Raw genomic sequence first — 23,303 nt, 5'->3', positions numbered from 1 at the left:
TTACTGCTACTGACACAACCCACAATCCTGGGGCAGCAGGTAGCCAAGTGGTTAGAGCGTAACTGGCCAGTAACAGAAAGTTTGCTAGATTGAATCCGCGAGCTGACAAGGTAAAAATCTGTCGCTCTGCCCCTGAACAAGGCAGTTAACCCACTGTCCCTAGACCAGTTAACCCACTGTTCCTAGACCAGTTAACCCACTGTTCCTAGACCAGTTAACCCACTGTTCCTAGACCAGTTAACCCACTGTTCCTAGACCAGTTAACCCACTGTTCCTAGACCAGTTAACCCACTGTTCCTAGACCAGTTAACCCACCGTTCCTAGACCAGTTAACCTACCGTTCCTAGACCAGTTAACCCACCGTTCCTAGACCAGTTAACCCACCGTTCCTAGACCAGTTAACCCACCGTTCCTAGACCAGTTAACCCACCGTTCCTAGACCAGTTAACCCACCGTTCCTAGACCAGTTAACCCACCGTTCCTAGACCAGTTAACCGTTCCTAGACCAGTTAACCCCCGTTCCTAGACCAGTTAACCCACCGTTCCTAGACCAGTTAACCCACCTAACCCACCGTTCCTAGACCAGTTAACCCACCGTTCCTAGACCAGTTAACCCACCGTTCCTAGACCAGTTAACCCTGTTCCTAGACCAGTTAACCCACCGTTCCTAGACCAGTTAACCCACCGTTCCTAGACCAGTTAACCCACCGTTCCTAGACCAGTTAACCCACCGTTCCTAGACCAGTTAACCCACCGTTCCTAGACCAGTTAACCCACCGTTCCTAGGCCAGTTAACCCACCGTTCCTAGACCAGTTAACCCACTGTTCCCAGGCCGTCATTGAAAATAGGAATGTGTTCTTAACTGACTTGCCTGGTTAAATGAAGGTTAAATAAAGGTTAAATAAAGGTTAAATGAAAGTTAAATAAAAGAAACAACATGTTATTGACAAATAAGGGTTTTAGATTTGTAGCTAACTGGAGATCTGAGGTGTCATTGGAACACAAATTCCCTGCATAGAACCCAGCCTTTCCCTGCTTCCTTGCAAGCTCATTGGCCTTCCATTACCCCATTAGTTAAGTGAGTTCACAGACTGTCCTCTCAAGCGATCCCACTACAGTCAAATCCCAGAAGAAATGGTTGCTCAGGACATTTAAGACGTTTCAGAAAGATGAAAATGTCTGAATTGAATTTTGAATGATCCACTTTGGAATGAAATGTAGGAAACTGAATGGACTAAGTGTCTTTGGGACCTCCAGCCCAGGTGGAGACAGGGACTCCTTTTCCCCAGGCATGACTCTCCCTGGGAACGTAGGAGACCAGAGCAATCCCCCTGACCCACCACTCACAGATGGGTCCATTAGTACTGAGAACTATTTAACAATGAGGAGAAACCACAAGACACACAGACATAAACAAACACACACACACAAGCTCAGGGAGAGATGATGCAGGGAGCGTCCAGAGGATGAATGTTTCAGTGAGATGTTGTGGTTCAATAAATCATGACACTTTAGATAGACATGATGAGAGAAACATTACAGACTACTCTAACAGCATCCGCCTGATGGAACTAGTGGCTTACAAATGCGTGTGTGTGCGTATGACAGGTTGAGGGGTCACCACGGAAACAAACCACTCAGACTCCTAGATGAAATGTCAGTGATGCATGGTCGATTTATTTATTTATTTATTTCACCTTTATTTAACCAGGTAGGCTAGTTGAGAACAAGTTCTCATTTGCAACTGCGACCTGGCCAAGATAAAGCATAGCAGTGTGAACAGACAACACAGAGTTACACATGGAGTAAACAATTAACAAGTCCAAAACACAGTAGAAAAAAAAATGGGCAGTCTATATACAATGTGTGCAAAAGGCATGAGGAGGTAGGCGAATAATACAATTTTGCAGATTAACACTGGGGTGATAAATGATCAGATGGTCATGTACAGGTAGAGATATTGGTGTGCAAAAGAGCAGAAAAGTAAATAAATAAATTTAAAAAACAGTATAAAAACAGTATGGGAATGAGGTAGGTGAAAATGGGTGGGCTATTTACCAATAGACTATGTACAGCTGCAGCGATCGGTTAGCTGCTCGGATAGCTGATGTTTGAAGTTGGTGAGGGAGATAAAAGTCTCCAACTTCAGCGATTTTTGCAGTTCGTTCCAGTCACAGGCAGCAGAGTACTGGAACGAAAGGCGGCCAAATGAGGTGTTGGCTTTAGGGATGATCAGTGAGATACACCTGCTGGAGCGTGTGCTACGGATGGGTGTTGCCATCGTGACCAGTGAACTGAGATAAGGCGGAGCTTTACCTAGCATGGACTTGTAGATGACCTGGAGCCAGTGGGTCTGGCGACGAATATGTAGCGAGGGCCAGCCGACTAGAGCATACAAGTCGCAGTGGTGGGTGGTATAAGGTGCTTTGGTGACAAAACGGATGGCACTATGATAGACTGCATCCAGTTTGCTGAGTAGAGTGTTGGAAGCCATTTTGTAGATGACATCGCCGAAATCGAGGATCGGTAGGATAGTCAGTTTTACTAGGTAAGCTTGGCGGCGTGAGTGAAGGAGGCTTTGTTGCGGAATAGAAAGCCGACTCTTGATTTGATTTTCGATTGGAGATGTTTGATGAGTCTGGAAGGAGAGTTTGCAGTCTAGCCAGACACCTAGGTACTTATAGATGTCCACATATTCAAGGTCGGAACCATCCAGGGTGGTGATGCTAGTCGGGCATGCGGGTGCAGGCAGCGATCGGTTGAAAAGCATGCATTTGGTTTTACTCGCGTTTAAGAGCAGTTGGAGGCCACGGAAGGAGTGCTGTATGGCATTGAAGCTCGTTTGGAGGTTAGATAGCACAGTGTCCAATGACGGGCCGAAAGTATATAGAATGGTGTCGTCTGCGTAGAGGTGGATCAGGGAATCGCCCGCAGCAAGAGCAACATCATTGATATATACAGAGAAAAGAGTCGGCCCGAGAATTGAACCCTGTGGCACCCCCATAGAGACTGCCAGAGGACCGGACAGCATGCCCTCCGATTTGACACACTGAACTCTGTCTGCAAAGTAATTGGTGAACCAGGCAAGGCAGTCATCCGAGAAACCGAGGCTATTGAGTCTGCCGATAAGAATATGGTGATTGACAGAGTCGAAAGCCTTGGCGAGGTCGATGAAGACGGCTGCACAGTACTGTCTTTTATCGATGGCGGTTATGATATCGTTTAGTACCTTGAGCGTGGCTGAGGTGCACCCGTGACCGGCTCGGAAACCAGATTGCACAGCGGAGAAGGTACGGTGGGATTCGAGATGGTCAGTGACCTGTTTGTTGACTTGGCTTTCGAAGACCTTAGATAGACCTATATCCATCCTGCCCTGCCTATAGCAGTTTGGGTCCAGGGTGTCTCCGCCTTTGAAGAGGGGGATGACTGCGGCAGCTTTCCAATCCTTGGGGATCTCAGACGATATGAAAGAGAGGTTGAACAGGCTGGTAATAGGGGTTGCGACAATGGCGGCAGATAGTTTCAGAAATAGAGGGTCCAGATTGTCAAGCCCAGCTGATTTGTACGGGTCTAGGTTTTGCAGCTCTTTCAGAACATCTGCTATCTGGATTTGGGTAAAGGAGAACCTGGAGAGGCTTGGGCGAGGAGCTGCGGGGGGGCGGAGCTGTTGGCCGAGGTTGGAGTAGCCAGGCGGAAGGCATGGCCAGCCGTTGAGAAGTGCTTATTGAAGCTTTCGATAATCGTGGATTTATCGGTGGAGACCGTGTTACCTAGCCTCAGTGCAGTGGGCAGCTGGGAGGAGGTGCTCTTGTTCTCCATGGACTTCACAGTGTCCCAGAACTTTTTGGAGTTGGAGCTGGCCTTAGCTTTCCTGACTGACTGCGTGTATTGGTTCCTGACTTCCCTGAACAGTTGCATATCACGGGGGCTATTCGATGCTATTGCAGTCCGCCACAGGATGTTTTTGTGCTGGTCGAGGGCAGTCAGGTCTGGAGTGAACCAAGGGCTGTATCTGTTCTTGGTTCTGCATTTTTTGAACGGAGCATGCTTATCTAAAATGGTGAGGAAGTTACTTTTAAAGAATGACCAGGCATCCTCAACTGACGGGATGAGGTCAATGTCCTTCCAGGATACCCGGGCCAGGTCGATTAGAAAGGCCTGCTCACAGAAGTGTTTTAGGGAGCGTTTGACAGTGATGAGGGGTGGTCGTTTGACTGCGGCTCCGTGGCGGATACAGGCAATGAGGCAGTGATCGCTAAGATCCTGGTTGAAGACAGCGGAGGTGTATTTGGAGGGCCAGTTGGTCAGGATGACGTCTATGAGGATGCCCTTGTTTACAGAGTTAGGGTTGTACCTGGTGGGTTCCTTGATGATTTGAGTGAGATTGAGGGCATCTAGCTTACATTGTAGGACTGCCGGGGTGTTAAGCATATCCCAGTTTAGGTCACCTAACAGAACAAACTCTGAAGCTAGATGGGGGGCGATCAATTCACAAATGGTGTCCAGGGCACAGCTGGGAGCTGAGGGTGGCCGGTAGCAGGCGGCAACAGTGAGGGACTTATTTCTGGAGAGGGTAATTTTCAAAATTAGTAGTTCGAACTGTTTGGGTATGGACCTGGAAAGTATGACATTACTTTGCAGGCTATCTCTGCAGTAGACTGCAACTCCGCCCCTTTGGTAGTTCTATCTTGACGGAAGATGTTATAGTTGGGTATGGAAATCTCTGAATTTTTGGTGGCCTTCCTGAGCCAGGATTCAGACACGGCAAGGACATCAGGGTTAGCAGAGTGTGCTAAAGCAGTGAGTAAAACAAACTTAGGGAGGAGGCTTCTGATGTTGACATGCATAAAACCAAGGCTTTTCGATCACAGAAGTCAACAAATGAGGGTACCTGGGGACATGCAGGGCCTGGGTTTACCTCCACATCACCCGCGGAACAGAGAAGGAGTAGTATGAGGGTGCGGCTAAAGGCTATCAAAACTGGTCGCCTAGAGCGTTGGGGGCAGAGGATAAGAGGAGCAGGTTTCTGGGCATGGTAGAATATATTCAGGGCATAATGCGCAGACAGGGGTATGGTGGGGTGCGGGTTCAGCGGAGGTAAGCCCAGGCACTGGGTGATGATGAGACAGGTTGTATCTCTGGACATGCTGGTTGTAATGGGTGAGGTCACCGCATGTGTGGGAGGTGGGACAAAGGAGGTAACAGGGGTATGCAGAGTGGGTCTAGGGGCTCCATTGTGAACTAAAACAATTATAACTAACCTGAACAACAGTATACAAGGCATATTGACATCTGAGAGAGACATACAGCGAGGCATACAGTAATCACAGGCATTGAATTTGGAAAGCTAGCTAAAAACAGTAGGCGAGGCTAATCCGCTAGCACAACAAACAGCAGGTAAAATGGCGTTGACTAGGCAACGGAGCCGACAGGTAAGACAAACAAGCAGAAAGGAGTACCGTGATTAATGGACAGTCCAGCGTGCGTCAGCTATGTAGCCAAGAGATCAGTGTCCAGGGGGCAGCGGTGGATGGGCAGGGGGGCTGGGCTGGCGAGTGTTATCCAGGTTTTTTTTTTAAACTAACAATGACTAACTAGCTTGTAGCTAGTTAGCTGGTTAGCGTCTGGAGGTTCTTGAGTGTGTCATAAAAATAAGAGTAAAAGTAATAGCGATTCCGTATCACATTGGGTGAGGCAGGTTTCCGGAAGGTATAAACAAATTAAAAATCAAAAAGAGATAGAAAGTAAATGGGGTCAGAGAGTGATTGGGACGCGGTGGTTCAGACGGTTAGCAGGCCTGTGCTAACAAGCTAACAGTTCGTAGGCCCGAGCTAGACAAGGTAGCAGTTAGCGGACCGGAGCTTGACAAGCTAGCCGTTAGCAGGCCGAATTAGCAAGCAGGGAGATAGCGAGGGCTAGAGAGTTAACCTTTGGGGGACGTCGCGATGGGGTGAGTCTGTTTATTCCTCTTCATGCGGTGAGCTGGAGATACAGCGATTCAGAAAGCTCGCGGGCCTTGGCCAGCAGATGGATCTTTGGCGATGTCGCAGCGGAAAAGCCTGTTGAAACCCCTCGGACGATTATGTCGGCGGACCAGTCGTGATGGATCGGCGGGGCTCCGTGTCGGCAGTAGAGGGTCAGTAGAGGGTCCAGGCCAATTGGCAAATTAGGTATTTTTGGACCTCTTCGGCTAGTCGGGAGATGGGCTTAGCTCGAGGCTAGCTCCAGGCTAACTGGTGCTTGCTCTGGGACAGAGACGTTAGCCAGGAGTAGCCACTCGGATTGCAGCTAGCTATTTACGATGATCCGGTATAAAGGTTCAGAGCTTGCGGTAGGAATCCGGAGATGTGGTAGAGAAAAAGCAGTCTGATATGCTTTGGGTAGATGTCGCGCTGGTGTCCTAGTTAGCGTTGAAGACCGCTAGCAGTGGCTAGCTAGTAGCTAGTTAGCGGCTAGCTTCTGATGAGGGTTCCGATTCTAAAGTATAGAAAAAGCAGATCCGTACCACATTGGGTGATGCGGGTTGCAGGAGAGTATATTCAGCCTGTAGTTGGAAAGTGAGATTAAAATATGTACGAAATATATACAGAAAAAAAAAAACGAGGAAAAACTATATTTACACTATACAGGACGGGAAAAGACAAAACACACGTCCGACTGCTACGCCATCATGGATGGTACGATACCCTAATTGACAAACAAACAAACCAAAACAAATGTAATCTTCTCATGCTTTGTTGATTTCAAAAAAGCTTTTGACTCAATTTGGCAAGAGGATCTGCTATACAAATTGATGGAAAGAGGGAAAAACACATGACAGACAATCCATGTACACAAACAACAAGTGTGTAGTTAAAATTTGGTCAAAAAACACACATATCTCTTTCCACAGGGCCGTGGGGTGAGACAGGGATGCAGCTTAAGCCCCACTCTCTTCAACATATATATATATATATATATATAAAGAATTGGCGAGGGCACTAGAATAGTCTGCAGCACCCAGCCTCAACCTACTAGAATCTGAAGTCAAATGTCTACTGTTTGCTGATGATCTGGTGCTTCTTTCAGAAGGGCCTTCTACGCCATCAAAAGGAACATAAAATTTGACATCCCCAATTAGGATTTGTCTAAAAATACTTGAAACAATTATATAACCTATTGCCCTTTATGGTTGTGAGGCCTGGGGTCCGCTCACCAACCAAGAATTCACTAAATGGAACAAACACCAAATTGAGACTCTGAATTAGGCAGCACCCAGGCTGGTACCTGCTAATTATCAAAATCCAGAAAAGAGCCGTTAAATTCTACTATCACCTAAAAGGAAGCGATTCCCAAACAATCCATAACAAAGCCATCATCTACAGAGAGATGGACCTTGAGAAGAGTCCCCTAAGCAAGCTGGTCCAGGGGCTCTGTTCACAAACACAAACAGACCCCACAGAGCCCCAGGACAGCAACACAATTAGACCCACCTAAGTCATGAGAAAACAAAAGGAGAGAGAGAGAGATCGAGAGAGAGAGGGAGATAGGCAGAGGGAGAGATAGAGATATAGAGGGAGGAGGAGAGAGAGAGAGAGAGAGAGAGAGAGAGAGAGAGAGAGAGAGAGAGAGAGAAAGAGAGAAAGAGAGAAAGAGAGAAAGAGAGAGAGAGAGAGAGAGAGAGAAGGGGGGGCGAGAGAAAGAGAGAGTAGGAACATTGTTACAACACTGTATATAGACATAATATGACATTTGAAATGTCTTTATTCTTTTTGGAGTGTAATGTTTACTGTACACTTTTTATTGTTTATTTCACTTTTGTTTATTATCTACATCACTTGCTTTGGCAATGTAAACATATGTTTCCCATGCCAATAAAGCCCCTTGATTTGAATTGATAGAGGGAGGGAGGGAGGGAGGGAGGGAGGAGAGAGAGAGAGAGAGAGAGAGAGAGAGAGAGAGAGAAAGGTATATAGGTAGTGAGGAGAGGAGAGGAGACGGAAAGAGAGGGAGGGAGGTAGATAGGTAGTGAGGAGAAGAGACAGAAAGAGAGGGAGGGAGGTAGGTAGGTAGTGAGGAGAGGAGACAGAAAGAGAGAGAGTGAGGTATATAGGTAGTGAGGAGAGGAGACAGAAAGAGAGGGAGGGAGGTAGATAGGTAGTGAGGAGAGGAGACAGAAAGAGAGAGAGGGAGGTATATAGGTAGTGAGGAGAGAAGACAGAGAGAGAGAGAGAGAGAGAGAGAGGGAGAGAGGGAGGTAGATAGGTAGGTAGTGAGGAGAGCAGACAGAAAGAGAGAGAGAGAGAGAGAGAGAGAGAGAGAGAGAGAGAGAGAGAGGGGTAGATAGGTAGTGAGGAGAGGAGACAGAAAGAGAGGGAGAGAGGGAGGTAGACAGGTAGTGAGGAGAGGAGACAGAAAGAGAGGGAGGGAGGTAGATAGGTAGTGAGGAGAGGAGACAGAAAGAGAGAGAGGGAGGTAAGATAGGTAGTGAGGAGAAGAGACAGAAAGAGAGGGAGGGAGGTAGATAGGTAGTGAGGAGAGGAGAGGAGACAGAAAGAGAGAGAGAGAGGTAAGATAGGTAGTGAGGAGAAGAGACAGAAAGAGAGGGAGGGAGGTAGATAGGTAGTGAGGAGAGAAGAGACAGTAAAGAGAGAGAGAGAGAGAGAGAGAGAGAGAGAGAGAGAGAGAGGGATATAGGTAGTGAGGAGAGGAGAGAGAAAGAGAGAGAGAGAGGTATATAGGTAGTGAGGAGAGGAGACAGAAAGAGAGAGAGGGAGGTATATAGGTAGTGAGGCGAGGAGAGAGAGAGAGTGCGAGGTTGGTAGATAGGTAGTGAGGAGAGGAGACAGAGAGGGAGTTATATAGGTAGTCAGGAGAGGAGAGAGAGCGAGAGAGAGGGAGGTTGGTAGATAGGTAGTCATGAGAGGAGAGTGAGAGAGAGAGAAAGAGAGAGAGAGAGAGAGAGAGAGAGAGAGGTAAATAGGTAGTAAGGAGAGGAGAGAGAAAGAGAGAGTTTAAAATTTGCAAAAAACACACATTTCTTCCCACAGGGGCAGGGGGTGAGACAGGGATGCAGCTTAAGCCCCACCCTCTTCAACATATATCAACAAATTGGCGAGGGCACTAGAACAGTCTGCAGCCCCCGGCCTTAACCTAGTAGAATCTGAAGTCAAATGTCTACTGTTTGCTGATGATCTGGTGCTTCTGTCACCAACCAAGGAGGGCCTACAGCAGCACCTAGATCTTCTGTACAGACTGTCAGACCTGGGCCCTGACAGTAAATCTCAGTAAGATAAGGATAATGGTGTTCCAAAAAGGTCCAGTCGCCAGCACCACAAATACAAATTCCATCTAGACACCGTTGCCCTAGAGCACACAAAAAACTATACATAACTCTGCCTAAACATCAGCGCCATAGGTAACTTCCACAAAGCTGTGAACGATCTGAGAGACAAGGCAAGAAGGGCATTCTATGCCATCAAAAGGAACATAAAATTCAACATCCCAATTAGGATCTGGCTAAAAATACTTGAATCAGTTATAGAACCCATTGCCCTTTATGGTTGTGAGGTCTGGGGTCCGCTCACCAACCAAAAATTCACAAAACACCAAATTGAGACTCTGCATGCAGAATTCTGCAAAAATATCCCCAGTGTACAACGTAAAACACCAAATTATGCATGTAGAGCAGAATTAGGCCGATACCCACTAATTATCAAAATCCAGAAAAGAGACATTAAATTCTACAACCACCTAAAAGGAAGCGATTCCCAAACCTTCCATGACAAAGCCATCACCTACAGAGAGATTAACCTGGAGAAGAGTCCCCTAAGCTGGCTGGTCCTGGGGCTCTCTTCACAAACACAAACAGACCCCACAGAGCCCCAGGACAGCAACACAAATAAACCCAACCAAATCATGAGAAAACAAAAAGACACTTACTTGACACATTGGAAAGAATTAACAAAAAAACAGAGCAAACTAGAATGCTACTTGGCCCTAAACAGAGAGGACACAGTGGCAGAATACTTGACCACGTTGACTGACCCAAACATAAGGAAAGCTTTGACTATGTACAGACTTAGTGAGCATAGCCTTGCTATTGAGAAAGGCTGCCGTAGGCAGACCTGGCTCTCAAGAGAAGACAAGCTATGTGAACACTGCCCACAAAATGAGGTGGAAACTGAGCTACACTTCCTAACCTCCTGCCAAATGTACGACCATATTAGAGACACATATTTCACTCAGATTACACAGACACACAAAGAATTCAAAAACAATGATAAACTCCCATATTTACTGGGTGAACAAACACCATTGTAAATACAATCCATATTTATGCTTATTTATTTTCCCTTTTGTACTTTAACCATTTGCACATCGTTACAATATTGTATATATACATAATATGACATTTGTAATGTCTTTATTGTTTTGAAACTTCTGTATGTGTAATGTTTACTGTTCATTTTTAATTGTTTTTTCATTTTTGTATATTATCTACTTCTCTTGCTTTGGCAATGTTAACACGTTTCCCATGCCAATAAAGCCCCTTGAATTGAATTGTATTGAGAGGAGATAGAGGGAGGGAGGTAGATAGGTAGTGACGAGAGGAGAGAGAAAGAGAGGATCCACTCTACACTCCAAGCCCTCAGCTCCATCAGTACAGTATCAGACAGGGGGAAGTGGTTATGTATCTCTTTATTAACCCCAGAGACAAATGGTTCACCTTCAGAGCAGAGTGAGCATCACCTGGGCACGCTATTCCCTACTTAGTACACTACATTTGACCAGGGCCCATAGGTCTCTGATCAAAACTATTGCACCTTGTAGGGAGTTGGGTGCCATTTGGGATTCAGACCTGATGAATTGGTTTAGGAGACCGATGCTAGGCTACTGTAGTGAGGATGATCTGTATGACATGGCTCATAGCTCAAAGAGAAGGATAGGAGGAGGACAGAGAAGGGACAGTAGAAGAGTTAAGAGGGAGAAAGAGAAATGAGAGAGAGAGACAGATGTACATATAAATAGTATGAGTGATGAGGAGGATGGCAGATGGAGGGCTGAGCTATAGTCTCACCTACAGCCATTTACCAACTGTCAACAGAAACACAGAACACAAGAGAGAGAAAGAAAAAGTATGCTGGAGAGAGGCAGAAGAAGAAAAGAGGAGAGAGACAGTAGGAGAATAGAGGACAGAGACAGTAGGAGAATAGAGGAGAGAGACAGTAGGAGAATAGAGAGAGACAGTAGGAGAATAGAGGAGAGACAGTAGTAGAATAGAGGAGAGAGACAGTAGGAGAATAGAGGAGAGAGACAGTAGGAGAATAGAGGAGAGAGACAGTAGGAGAATAGAGGAGAGAGACAGTAGGAGAATAGAGGAGAGAGACAGTAGGAGAATAGAGGAGAGAGACAGTAGGAGAATAGAGAGACAGTAGAGAATAGAGGAGAGAGACAGTAGGAGAATAGAGGAGAGAGACAGTAGGAGAATAGAGGACAGAGACAGTAGCAGAATAGAGGACAGAGACAGTAGCAGAATAGAGGACAGAGACAGTAGCAGAATACAGGACAGAGACAGTAGCAGAATACAGGACAGAGACAGTAGGAGAATAGAGGACAGAGACAGTAGGAGAATAGAGGAGAGAGACAGTAGGAGAATAGAGGAGAGAGACAGTAGGAGAATAGAGGAGAGAGACAGTAGGAGAGAGACAGTAGGAGAATAGAGGAGAGAGACAGTAGGAGAATAGAGGACAGAGGACAGAGACAGTAGGAGAATAGAGGACAGAGACAGTAGGAGAATAGAGGAGAGAGACAGTAGGAGAATAGAGGAGAGAGACAGTAGGAGAATAGAGGAGAGAGACAGTAGGAGAATAGAGGATAGAGACAGTAGGAGAATAGAGGAGAGAGACAGTAGGAGAATAGAGGAGAGAGACAGTAGGATAATAGAGGAGAGAGACAGTAGGAGAATAGAGGAGAGAGACAGTAGGAGAATAGAGGAGAGAGACAGTAGGAGAATAGAGGAGAGACACAGTAGGAGAATAGAGGAGAGAGACAGTAGGAGAATAGAGGAGAGACAGTAGGAGAATAGAGGAGAGACACAGTAGGAGAATAGAGGAGAGAGACAGTAGGAGAATAGAGGACAGAGACAGTAGGAGAATAGAGGAGAGAGACAGTAGGAGAATAGAGGACAGAGACAGTAGGAGAATAGAGGACAGAGACAGTAGAGAGAAGAGAGACAGTAGGAGGAGAGAGACAGTAGGAGAATAGAGGACAGAGACAGTAGGAGAATAGAGGAGAGACAGTAGGAGAATAGAGGAGAGACAGTAGGATAATAGAGGAGAGACAGTAGGAGAATAGAGGAGAGACAGTAGGAGAATAGAGGAGAGAGACAGTAGGAGAATAGAGGAGAGAGACAGTAGGAGAATAGAGGACAGAGATAGTAGGAGAATTGAGGAGAGAGAAAAGAAGGGTTGAAGGGGTAAAGGTTAGGAAGTATGATGAAGACAAAGAAGAGTTGGAGCAAGGGCATTTTGATATTTTACTAGGCAAGTTAAGAACAAATTCTTATTTTCAATGACGGCCTAGGAACAGTGGGCTAACTGCCTGTTCAGGGGCAGAATGACAGATTTGTACCTTGTCAGCTCGGGGGTTTGAATTTGCAGCTCTTCCGGTTACTAGTCCAACGCACTAACCACTAGGCTACCCTGCCACCCCTATCAGACACTCAAACTCGCCGTTCTTACATGATCAGTGGATCAGATGATTGACCCTTTGAGGCTTCCGTACTTTTGGAAATTCACTCTAAGGTGGGGTGAAGTTTTCTAGTTGGAATAATATTTTGGTCGCTACAGGGATTACTTATAAATTGCGTTATTATTGCTTTGCTGCTTTGATTGGTATATTTTTTAACTGAGTGGGAGGATGATTGTGTGTTTCATTGTACTAAAGTGACAAATAATCCCCCTCATAATTTGATGAAAGCGTGTGATCATTCAATTATCCCAGATATGCCGTCTGTGTTTGTAATTATTCACACCTGTTTTCAGCCGCCGGGCTCGGATATGTGTGTGTGTGTGTGTGTGTGTGTGTGTGTGCTCGTGTATTCCACCGTCAGGCTCCAAGAGGCCATGCAGCCATTTTACAGAAATTCACTTCCACAGTCATTTGTGTTGCTCTGGGTAATTACGAGAGAGAGAGAGAGATGTTTTTATTTCATTAAACCAAATAAAGGAAAATTGGTATACTGTAGGCCTAGTAATGTTCTGTGTGGTTAATATATGCAGCTCTGTTGTCCAATGGCAGCAGACAAGCAGCTCTAAACTGCCTGGAACCAGTGATTATGGGCCCTGGTCAATAGTAGTGCACTACCCTATGGGCCCTGGTCAACAGAAGTGCACTACCCTATGGGCCCTGGTCAACAGAAGTGCACTACCCTATGGGCCCTGGTCAATAGTAGTGCACTGGGACCTGGTCCTGCATGGGCCCTGGTCAATAGTAGTGCACTACCCTATGGGCCCTGGTCAACAGTAGTGCACTACCCTATGGGCCCTGGTCAATAGCACTACCCTATGGGCCCTGGTCAACAGTAGTGCACTACCCTATGGGCCCTGGTCAATAGTAGTGCACTACCCTATGGGACCTGGTCAATAGTAGTGCACTACCCTATGGGCCCTGGTCAACAGAAGTGCACTACCCTATGGGCCCTGGTCAACAGTAGTGCACTACCCTATGGGCCCTGGTCAATAGTAGTGCACTACCCTATGGGCCCTGGTCAATAGTAGTGCACTACCCTATGGGACCTGGTCAATAGTAGTGCACTACCCTATGGGCCCTGGTCAACAGAAGTGCACTACCCTATGGGCCCTGGTCAATAGTAGTGCACTACCCTATGGGCCCTGGTCAATAGTAGTGCACTATAAAGGGAATAAGGTACCATTGGAACAACATGTATTGATAAACATTGATAAATGCAGAGTGATCAACACATATTTGTTGAGTACAGAGAGAGTGGTGATGGATGGTGAATCAGATCAGACAGGTGAAAGCAGAAGCTTAGAGGTCCGGCTGCTGTCAGGGTGCTGTCAGGGTGCTGCAGGGTGCTGTCCGGCTGCTGTCCGGCTGCTGTCAGGGTGCTGTCCGGTGCTGTCAGGGTGCTGTCCGGCTGCTGTCCGGCTGCTGTCCGGCTGCTGTCAGGGTGCTGTCAGGGTGCTGTCAGGGTGCTGTCAGGCTGCTGTCAGGCTGCTGTCAGGCTGCTGTCAGGGTGCTGTCAGGGTGCTGTCAGGGTGCTGTCAGGGTGCTGTCCGGCTGCTGTCCGGTGCTGTCAGGGTGCTGTCAGGGTGCTGTCCGGCTGCTGTCCGGGTGCTGTCAGGGTGCTGTCAGGGTGCTGTCAGGGTGCTGTCCGGGTGCTGTCAGGGTGCTGTCCGGGTGCTGTCCGGGTGCTGGTGCTGTCCGGGTGCTGTCCGGACGGTGTTTGACTGGTCTCACAAGGGAAATGTGTACCAAACATAGCCCTCTTCATGGATGATCACAAACACAAATACACACACACACTGGAAAGGACAGCAAGCAGACTACAATTTCCATGTCTGTAGCTCCTGGTTTTAGATCCTAACACACAGCTGTTCACTGAAGACAGATCTGACAGACTGAACACACCACAACACAGGCTAAAGAGGGATGCACACACACACACACACACACACACACACACACACTTCTATAGTGATGCCTTCAGTTGGTCCTTTAGCTGCTTTTTCTGCCCACCTACAGTATCTTTCCCAGTTGCAGCTGTCTCTAGAGTATCTGTCCCAGTTGCAGCTGTCCCTACAGCATCTGTCCCACTTGCAGCTGTCCTTACAGCATCTGTCCCAGTTCCAGCTGTCCCTACAGCATCTGTCCCACTTGCAGCTGTCCCTACATCATCTGTCCCAGTTTCAGCTGTCCCTACAGTATCTGTCCCAGGTGCAGCTGTCCCCACAGCATCTGTCCCAGTTGCAGCTGTCCCTACAGTATCTGTCCCAGTTGCAGCTGTCCCTACAGCATCTGTCCCAGTTGCAGCTGTCCCTACAGTATCTGTCCCAGTTGCAGCTGTCGCTACAGCATCTTTCCCAGTTGCAGCTGTCCCTACAGCATCTGTCCCAGTTGCAGCTGTCCCTACAGCATCTGTCCCAGTTGCAGCTGTCCCTATAGCATCTGTCCCAGTTGCAGCTGTCCCTACAGCATCTGTCCCAGTTGCAGCTGTCCCTACAGCATCTGTCCCAGTTGCAGCTGTCCTTACAGCATCTGTCCCAGTTGCAGCTGTCCCTACAGTATCTGTCCCAGTTGAAGCTGTCCCTACAGTATCTGTCCCAGTTGAAGCTGTCCCTACAGCATCTTTTGCGGCAGGCGATCCTCTGGTATCAGGATGGCATGTCCGAGCCATCTGAGCTGGTGGTGTGTGATGGATGCCTCAGTGCTCCTGCAATTGGTTCTCTGTGGGATCACTAAGTACATGCATGGACTGTCCATGTTCCACATCCATAAAGGAGTGTAGATACACACACTGCCTGGTGGACTGCAACTTTGGTTTGTAGGTTTGTTTTTTTACACCTTCCCCTGCCGTTCAAAAGATTCTGGAAATCCTGGTTAATGTTAAAGTGTGTTACAGCAGCCAGGGAATGAGTCTGAGATGGAGAATGTGTTTCAGGTGGAGGATCAGATGACCACTGACTTGGGACCTCTGTTTTGGGATGTTAACAGACAGCCCCATTCTGCTGTATGCTCTAACAGCTGCTGTGAGGGTGGCTTGTACAGCTTCTGGGGTATGGGCCACGAGCGCAGTCATCTGTGTACAAGGAGACATAGGGCACATAGGGGACATAGAGGATGTGCTTGACCCAACATAATTTATTCACTGTTGGAATAGGCTCTGGTGACATGGAAAAAAGTCCAAGACGACCATTACCTCCGTAGAAGCACCGCCTGCTGCACGCCGCCAGCATGTTACTTTTCTCACAGGGTGAGCTCCCATAAACGTTGTCTTCCCAGACTTACCCACAAGGCAGTGGCACGGTGGTTGGCCGATGCCAGGGTGTGTCCACATAATGTGGGCCTGTGCACTGCACCTCTGGGTACCGCTGTAGCTCCAAGATCCCCTGCCGAGTGAGCCTGGGACCACGGGGACTCCCAGTTAACGGGTGTTACCACGAGGAGGCCCGGCAGGCGTCTTGGTGAAGGAGAGACTGTATACTAGCAAGTGAAGGCTTACATGCAGAGCTTGCTTCCCGGTTTGCCACAAGTGCTCGCCAGCAGAAGCAAGCTGTAAGCGAGAGGGTTTACAAGCAGGTGGGAAGTAGGCATGCACCTTCCCTCTAACTACTGCACAACTGCACCAGATGCATCAAAACGCCCTGTGGGGTACACACACTCAGACAGTGGCTGCTCTCATTGCTGTCTGATTACACGCAGCTCTATTAGGTCAGGAAACAAAAGCAGTGATGCATGAGACTGTTTTCTGGTCTCCTCTCTCTTCAGGTTCTTCCTCAAGTTCTTCCTGAAATGCAACCAGAACTGTCTGAAGAATGCAGGGAACCCACGAGACATGAGACGCTTTCAGGTGGGAGAGAGAGAACCACAAAGCCTAATTTTACATCATTTCATTAGACACAACAGTAATGCTATTTGATGGTAGCTTTCAGGTTCTGTCTCACGTGTCCTTGTCTGTACCCCTGTCCCCTTTTCCTCTATGTCTCTTGTGCCTCCTGTCCCAGGTGGTGGTGTCTACCACGGTGAGTGTGGACGGAAATGTCCTCTCTGTGTCTGACAACATGTTTGTCCACAACAACTCTAAACACGGTCGCCGGGCCAGGAGACAAGACCCTTCAGAAGGAACACCCTCGTACCTGGAGCATGGTGAACTCTCTCTATCTTTTTCTCCCTCCTCAACTCTATCACTACCTCCCTCTTCCCTCACTTTATTTCTCTCTCTTTTCCCCTCTCCTCTCCTTCCTTTTCCTCTCTTCTCCCCCCTCCTCTCCTTCCTTTTCCTCTTCTCCCCCTCTCCTCTCCTCTCCTTCCTTTTCCTCTCTTCTCCCCCTCTCCTCTCCTCTCCTTCCTTTTCCTCTCTTCTCCCCCTCTCCTCTCCTCTCCTTCCTTTCCTCTCCTTCCTTTTCCTCTCTTCTCCTCCCCTCTCCTCTCCTTCCTTTTCCTTCTCTTTCCCCCTCCCTCTCCTCTCCTTCCTTTTCCTCTCCCCCTCCTCTCCTTCCTTTTCCTCTCTTTCCCCCTCTCCTCTCCCTCCTTTTCCTCTCTTCTCCCCCTCTCCTCTCCTCTCCTTCCTTTTCCTCTCTTCTCCCCCCCTCTCCTCTCCTCTCCTTCCTTTTCCTCTCTTCTCCCGCTCTCCTCTCCCTCTTCTCTCCTCTCCTCTCCTTCCTTTTCCTCTCTTCTCCCTCCTCTCCTCTCCTTCTTTCTCCTTCTCCCCCTCTCCTCTCCTTCCTTCCTTTTCCTCTCTTCTCCTCTCCTCTCCTCTCCTCTCCTCTCCTTCCTTTCCTCTCTTCTCCCCCTCTCCTCTCCTCTCCTTCCTTTTCCTCTCTTCTCCTCTCCTCTCCTCTCCTCTCCTCTCCTTCCTTTTCTTCTCTTCTCCCCCCTCTTCTCTCCTTCCTTTTCCTCTGTTCTCCCCCTCTCCTTTCCTCTCCTTCCTTTTCCACTCTTATCCCCCCCTCTCCTCTCCTTCCTTTTCCTCTCCTATCACAACCTCTCCTCTCCTTCCTTTTCCCTCTAAGATGATGAGAGCAGCAGTGAATCCTGTATTCCCCCAGTGGCCGGCTCTTGTTAGAACTGCCATAGTGTCTTATGAGGACCATGTGTCGTAGCAGGACTATGGTTCATGAGAGCCCAGGAAGCTTAAAGACCACGCTGAGCTTATTTCCTATGAGACCTGGCTGGGTTTATCCCCCAGCCTCTACCCCCCTCCCAAAGCTTTTCCCAGGTTAACACACACAAGCGTGCTCGATCTCACACACACACACACACACACACACACTGAAACCCCTAATACTTTGTAATGATTTAGAGCCTGCTCAGATTCCTCCAACTCAAAGTAATCCAGTTAGATTCTCATTATCTTTTCCCTGACGGTAAATAACAGAAACATATTTTTCCTGTGTGGAACGACCTCAACCCCAGGGACCATTGTGATCAAACTACGACTGGATTTAGTGAAAGCGCACACTAGATTACATTAAGATTCAGCGTTAAGTTTTAAGTCAGTGATGACTATTTTCTAGGCCTGTGTCCCAAATGGCACCCTATTCCCTAAATGGTGTAGTATTTTACACCAGGGCCCATATGCAGAGGGAAGAAACAAGGAATAGAAGGAATAGAGCAGGGGGAGAACACAACATTACAGGGAAGAGAGTGGGGGAGAACACAACATTACAGGGAAGAGAGTTGAGGAGAACACAACATTACAGGGAAGAGAGTGGAGGAGAACACAACATTACAGGGAAGAGAGTGGGGGAGAACACAACATTACAGGGAAGAGAGTGGAGGAGAACACAACATTACAGGGAAGAGAGTGGGGGAGAACACAACATTACAGGGAAGAGGGTGGGGGAGAACACAACATTACAGGGAAGAGAGTGGGGGAGAACACAACATTACAGGGAAGAGAGTGAAGGAGAACACAACATTACAGGGAAGAGAGTGGAGGAGAACACAACATTACAGGGAAGAGAGTGGAGGAGAACACAACATTACAGGGAAGAGAGTGGGGGAGAACACAACATTACAGGGAAGAGAGTGGGGGAGAACACAACATTACAGGGAAGAGAGTGGGGGAGAACACAACATTACAGGGAAGAGAGTGGAGGAGAACACAACATTACAGGGAAGAGAGTGGGGGAGAACACAACATTACAGGGAAGAGAGTGCGGGGGAACACAACATTACAGGGAAGAGAGTGGAGGAGAACACAACATTACAGGGAAGAGAGTGGAGGAGAACACAACATTACAGGGAAGAGAGTGGAGGAGAACACAACATTACAGGGAAGAGAGTGGGGGAGAACACAACACAACATTACAGGGAAGAGAGTGGGGGAGAACACAACACAACATTACAGGGAAGAGAGTGGGGGAGAACACAACATTACAGGGAAGAGAGTGCGGGGGAACACAACATTACAGGGAAGAGAGTGGAGGAGAACACAACATTACAGGGAAGAGAGTGGAGGAGAACACAACATTACAGGGAAGAGAGTGGGGAGAACACAACATTACAGGGAAGAGAGTGGGGAGAACACAACATTACAGGGAAGGAGTGGGGGAGAACACAACATTACAGGGAAGAGAGTGGGGAGAACACAACACAACATTACAGGGAAGAGAGTGGGGGAGAACACAACATTACAGGGAAGAGAGTGGGGGAGAACACAACATTACAGGGAAGAGAGTGGAGGAGAACACAACATTACTGGGAAGAGAGTGGGGGAGAACACAACATTACTGGGAAGAGAGTGGGGGAGAACACAACATTACAGGGAAGAGAGTGCGGGGGAACACAACATTACAGGGAAGAGAGTGGAGGAGAACACAACATTACAGGGAAGAGAGTGGGGGAGAACACAACATTACAGAGAAGAGAGTGGAGGAGAACACAACATTACAGGGAAGAGAGTGGGGAGAACACAACATTACAGGGAAGAGAGTGGGGGAGAACACAACATTACAGGGAAGAGAGTGGGGAGAACACAACATTACAGGGAAGAGAGTGGGGAGAACACAACATTACAGGGAAGAGAGTGGAGGAGAACACAACATTACAGGGAAGAGAGTGGGGGAGAACACAACATTACAGAGAAGAGAGTGGAGGAGAACACAACATTACAGGGAAGAGAGTGGGGGAGAACACAACATTACAGGGAAGAGAGTGGAGGAGAACACAACATTACAGGGAAGAGAGTGGAGGAGAACACAACATTACAGGGAAGAGAGTGGAGGAGAACACAACATTACTGGGAAGAGAGTGGGGGAGAACACAACATTACAGGGAAGAGAGTGGAGGAGAACACAACATTACAGGGAAGAGAGTGGGGGAGAACACAACATTACAGGGAAGAGAGTGGGGGAGAACACAACATTACAGGGAAGAGAGTGGAGGAGAACACAACATTACAGGGAAGAGAGTGGAGGAGAACACAACATTACAGGGAAGAGAGTGGGGGAGAACACAACATTACAGGGAAGAGAGTCAGGGAGCATGGGGGAGAGAAGATAGGTGTGAGAGTAGAGATCTAAGAAGAAGGGGAACTGAGAGAAGAAGGATGCATGGGAGAGGAGAGGAGAGGAGAGGAGAGGAGAGGAGAGGAGAGGAGGAGAGGAGAGGAGGACCTCTAAGTGTTTTGTGAAGTATCAGGGCCTGTTTGAGGCAGTACTAGGCAATCAGTGCACAATGATATGTATTGCGGTATCAGGGCTTGCGATAGGCAGTACTAGAGGGGCAACGAACACAACAGATGGCAGCGAGGAAGACCCCAAATGTTAATCATATCACATGGATTCATGTTTCACCATCTGGTTGACTCACACACACACACCATCAGGGTCGATGAAAATACTTGCAGGATGAAGAGAAGGAGAGATGAAAAGGGAGAGAGGCAGCGGAGGGAGGGGAGAGAGAGGAGAGTGAAGAGAGAGGAAAGGGAAGGATGACAGAGAGAGAGAGGAGGGTAAAGAAAGAGAGGAGAGAGGGGCAGAAGAGAGATGGGGAAAGAGCAGAAGTCATTCTGTAGTAAAGTGGATTACCCTGCTTTGGAGAATGACATCATGTCTGACAAGCTGAGATCTGTAAAGTTGAGGAGATTAAGCCTTTATTTATTATTTATTTGTAATTCCACTGCTGTTCTTTTCTCCAATCTGATCCAGTAATGTAAAGCCTGTAATCATAAGATCCAGGGGTCAGTATTATGCCTCACAGCAGACCTGCTTATGAATTGGAGAATTGTGTTTTTCTCTTCATAGAATCAATCAGAAGGGAGAAACTGTACTGTGGGAGTTAAAGCTATATTTCTGATCTCCCTCCCTCCCTCAACAGCCACCCCTTGTATCAAGGCCATCAGCCCCAGTGAGGGCTGGACAACAGGCGGGGCTACAGTAATTATCATTGGAGAAAACTTCTTTGATGGACTTCAGGTCATATTTGGTACCATGCTGGTCTGGAGTGAGGTCAGTAGCACACTAATCTGTTTGTGTGTGTGTGTGTGTGTGTGTGTGTTTGTGTTTGTGTTTGTGTTTGTTTGACAAAAAATTCACAAACTGGGGACATTGTGTTGGTCCCCACAAGGTCAAATGTTATTTCTGGGGGGTTTAGGGTTAAGGTTAGAATTACGCTAAGAGTTAGGGTTAGTAGCAAGGGTTAAATAGAGTTTTTTGGGGTTAGGGTGAGGGTTAGAAGTTTGGAACCACCAAGGCTCTTTCTGGAGCTTGTCGCCTGGCCAAATTGAGCAATCGGGGAAGAAGATCCTTGGTCAGGGAGCTGACCAAGAACCCGATGGTCACTGACAGAGCTCCAGAGTTCCCCTGTGGAGATGAGAGAAACTTCCGGAAGGACAACCATCTCTGTAGCACTCAACCAATCAGGCCTTTATGGTAGAGTGGCCAGACGGAAGACACTCCTCAGTAAAAGGTACATGACAGCCCGCTTGGAGTTTGACAAAACGCACCTAAAGGACTCTCACACCATGACAAACAAGATTGTCTGGTCAGTTGAAAGCAAAATTGAACTCTTTGGCCTGAATGGCATGAGCCATGTCTGTGGGAAACCTGGCACCATCCCTACGGTGAAGCATGGTGGTGGCACCATCCCTAAGGTGAAGCATGGTGGTGGCAGCATCCCTAAGGTGAAGCATGGTGGTGGCAGCATCATGCTGTGGGGATGTCTTTCAGCGGCAGGAACTGGGAGACTAGTCAGGGTTGAGGGAAAGATGAACGGAGCAAAGTACAGAGAGATCCTTGATGAAAACCTGCTCCAGAGCACTCAGTACCTCAGACTGGGGTGAAAGGTTCACTTTCCAACATGACAACGACCCTAAGCAGACAGGCAAGACTTCGGGACAAGTCTCTGAATGTCCTTGAGTGGCCCAGCCAGAGCCCAGACTTGAACTCAATCAAACATCTCTGGAGAGAGAATTGAAAGTAGCTGTACATTGACGCTCCCCATCCAACCTGACAGAGTTTGAGAGGATCTGCGGAGAAGAATGGGAGAAACTCCCCAAATACAGGTGTGCTAAGCTTGTAGTGTCATACCCAAGAAGACTCAAGGCTGAAATCGCTGCCAAAGGTGCTTCAACTAAGTACTGAGGAAACGGTCTGAATACTTATGGAAATGTGACATTTCAGTTGTTTTTTCTTTTTTTTTCTTCACAAAAAATCCAAAAATCTATTTTTACTTTGTCATTATGGGGTATTGTGATGTCATTATGGGGTATTGTGATGTCATTATGGGGTATTGTGATGTCATTATGGGGTATTGTTGTACATTGATGAGGGGAAAACAACTATGTAAACATTTTTAGAATAAGGCTGTAACCCAACAAAATGTGGAAAAAGTCTAGGGGTCTGAATACTTTCTGAAGTCACTGTATAGAACTTGTTTTTATTAACATTTTATTTAACCTTTTTTTAACTGTCAGTTAAGAACAAATTCTTATTTACAATGAGATTCAATGAATACACCGGCCAAACGCGGACAACGCTGGGCCAATTGTGCACCACCCTATGGGACTCCCAATCACGGCCGGTTGTGATACAGCCTAGAATCGAACCAGGGTCTGTAGTGACACCTCTAGCACGGAGGTGCAGTGCCTTAGACCGTTGCGCAACTCTGGAGCCCAAAAATGTTATGGGGTCTGTAATGACAAGTGAAGTAGATATGTAATATTACAACCTTCCTTTGTCCCCTGTCCCCTGTCCCCCTCCGTAGCTCATCACAGCCCACGCCATCCGGGTGCAGACTCCCCCAAGACACATCCCTGGGGTTGTAGAGGTCACTCTGTCATACAAGTCTAAACAGTTCTGCAAGGGCACACCTGGACGCTTCATATACACAGGTAAATACACCTTAATATAACACACCTGACGCTACATATTCCCAGGTAAATACACCTTAATATAACACACCTGGACGCTTCATATACACAGGTAAATACACCCTTAATATAACACACCTGACGCTACATATTCCCAGGTAAATACACCTTAATATAACACACCTGGATGCTTTATATACACAGGTAAATACATCTTAATTTAACACACCTGGACGCTTCATATACACAGGTAAATACACCTTA

General features: G+C 47.5%; 1 protein-coding gene across 4 annotated transcripts in view; it reads left to right on the top strand.

The window, feature by feature from the left end:
- Nucleotides 1-23,303, top strand: part of LOC115121483 (transcription factor COE1-A) — a 132,603-nt gene that overhangs the window by 49,143 nt on the left and 60,157 nt on the right. For all 4 annotated transcript variants that reach the window (XM_065018413.1, XM_065018411.1, XM_065018410.1 and 1 more), the window contains exons 7-10: nucleotides 16,493-16,574; nucleotides 16,729-16,870; nucleotides 21,047-21,177; nucleotides 22,934-23,060. In XM_065018413.1, the coding sequence (XP_064874485.1) occupies nucleotides 16,493-16,574; nucleotides 16,729-16,870; nucleotides 21,047-21,177; nucleotides 22,934-23,060 (482 nt within the window). The remainder of the gene's footprint in view (nucleotides 1-16,492; nucleotides 16,575-16,728; nucleotides 16,871-21,046; nucleotides 21,178-22,933; nucleotides 23,061-23,303) is intronic.

The sequence above is a fragment of the Oncorhynchus nerka genome, linkage group LG5 (genome assembly GCF_034236695.1).
Source record: "Oncorhynchus nerka isolate Pitt River linkage group LG5, Oner_Uvic_2.0, whole genome shotgun sequence".
Lineage (NCBI taxonomy): Eukaryota > Metazoa > Chordata > Actinopteri > Salmoniformes > Salmonidae > Oncorhynchus > Oncorhynchus nerka.
This window is presented reverse-complemented; position numbering and strand designations above follow the sequence as displayed.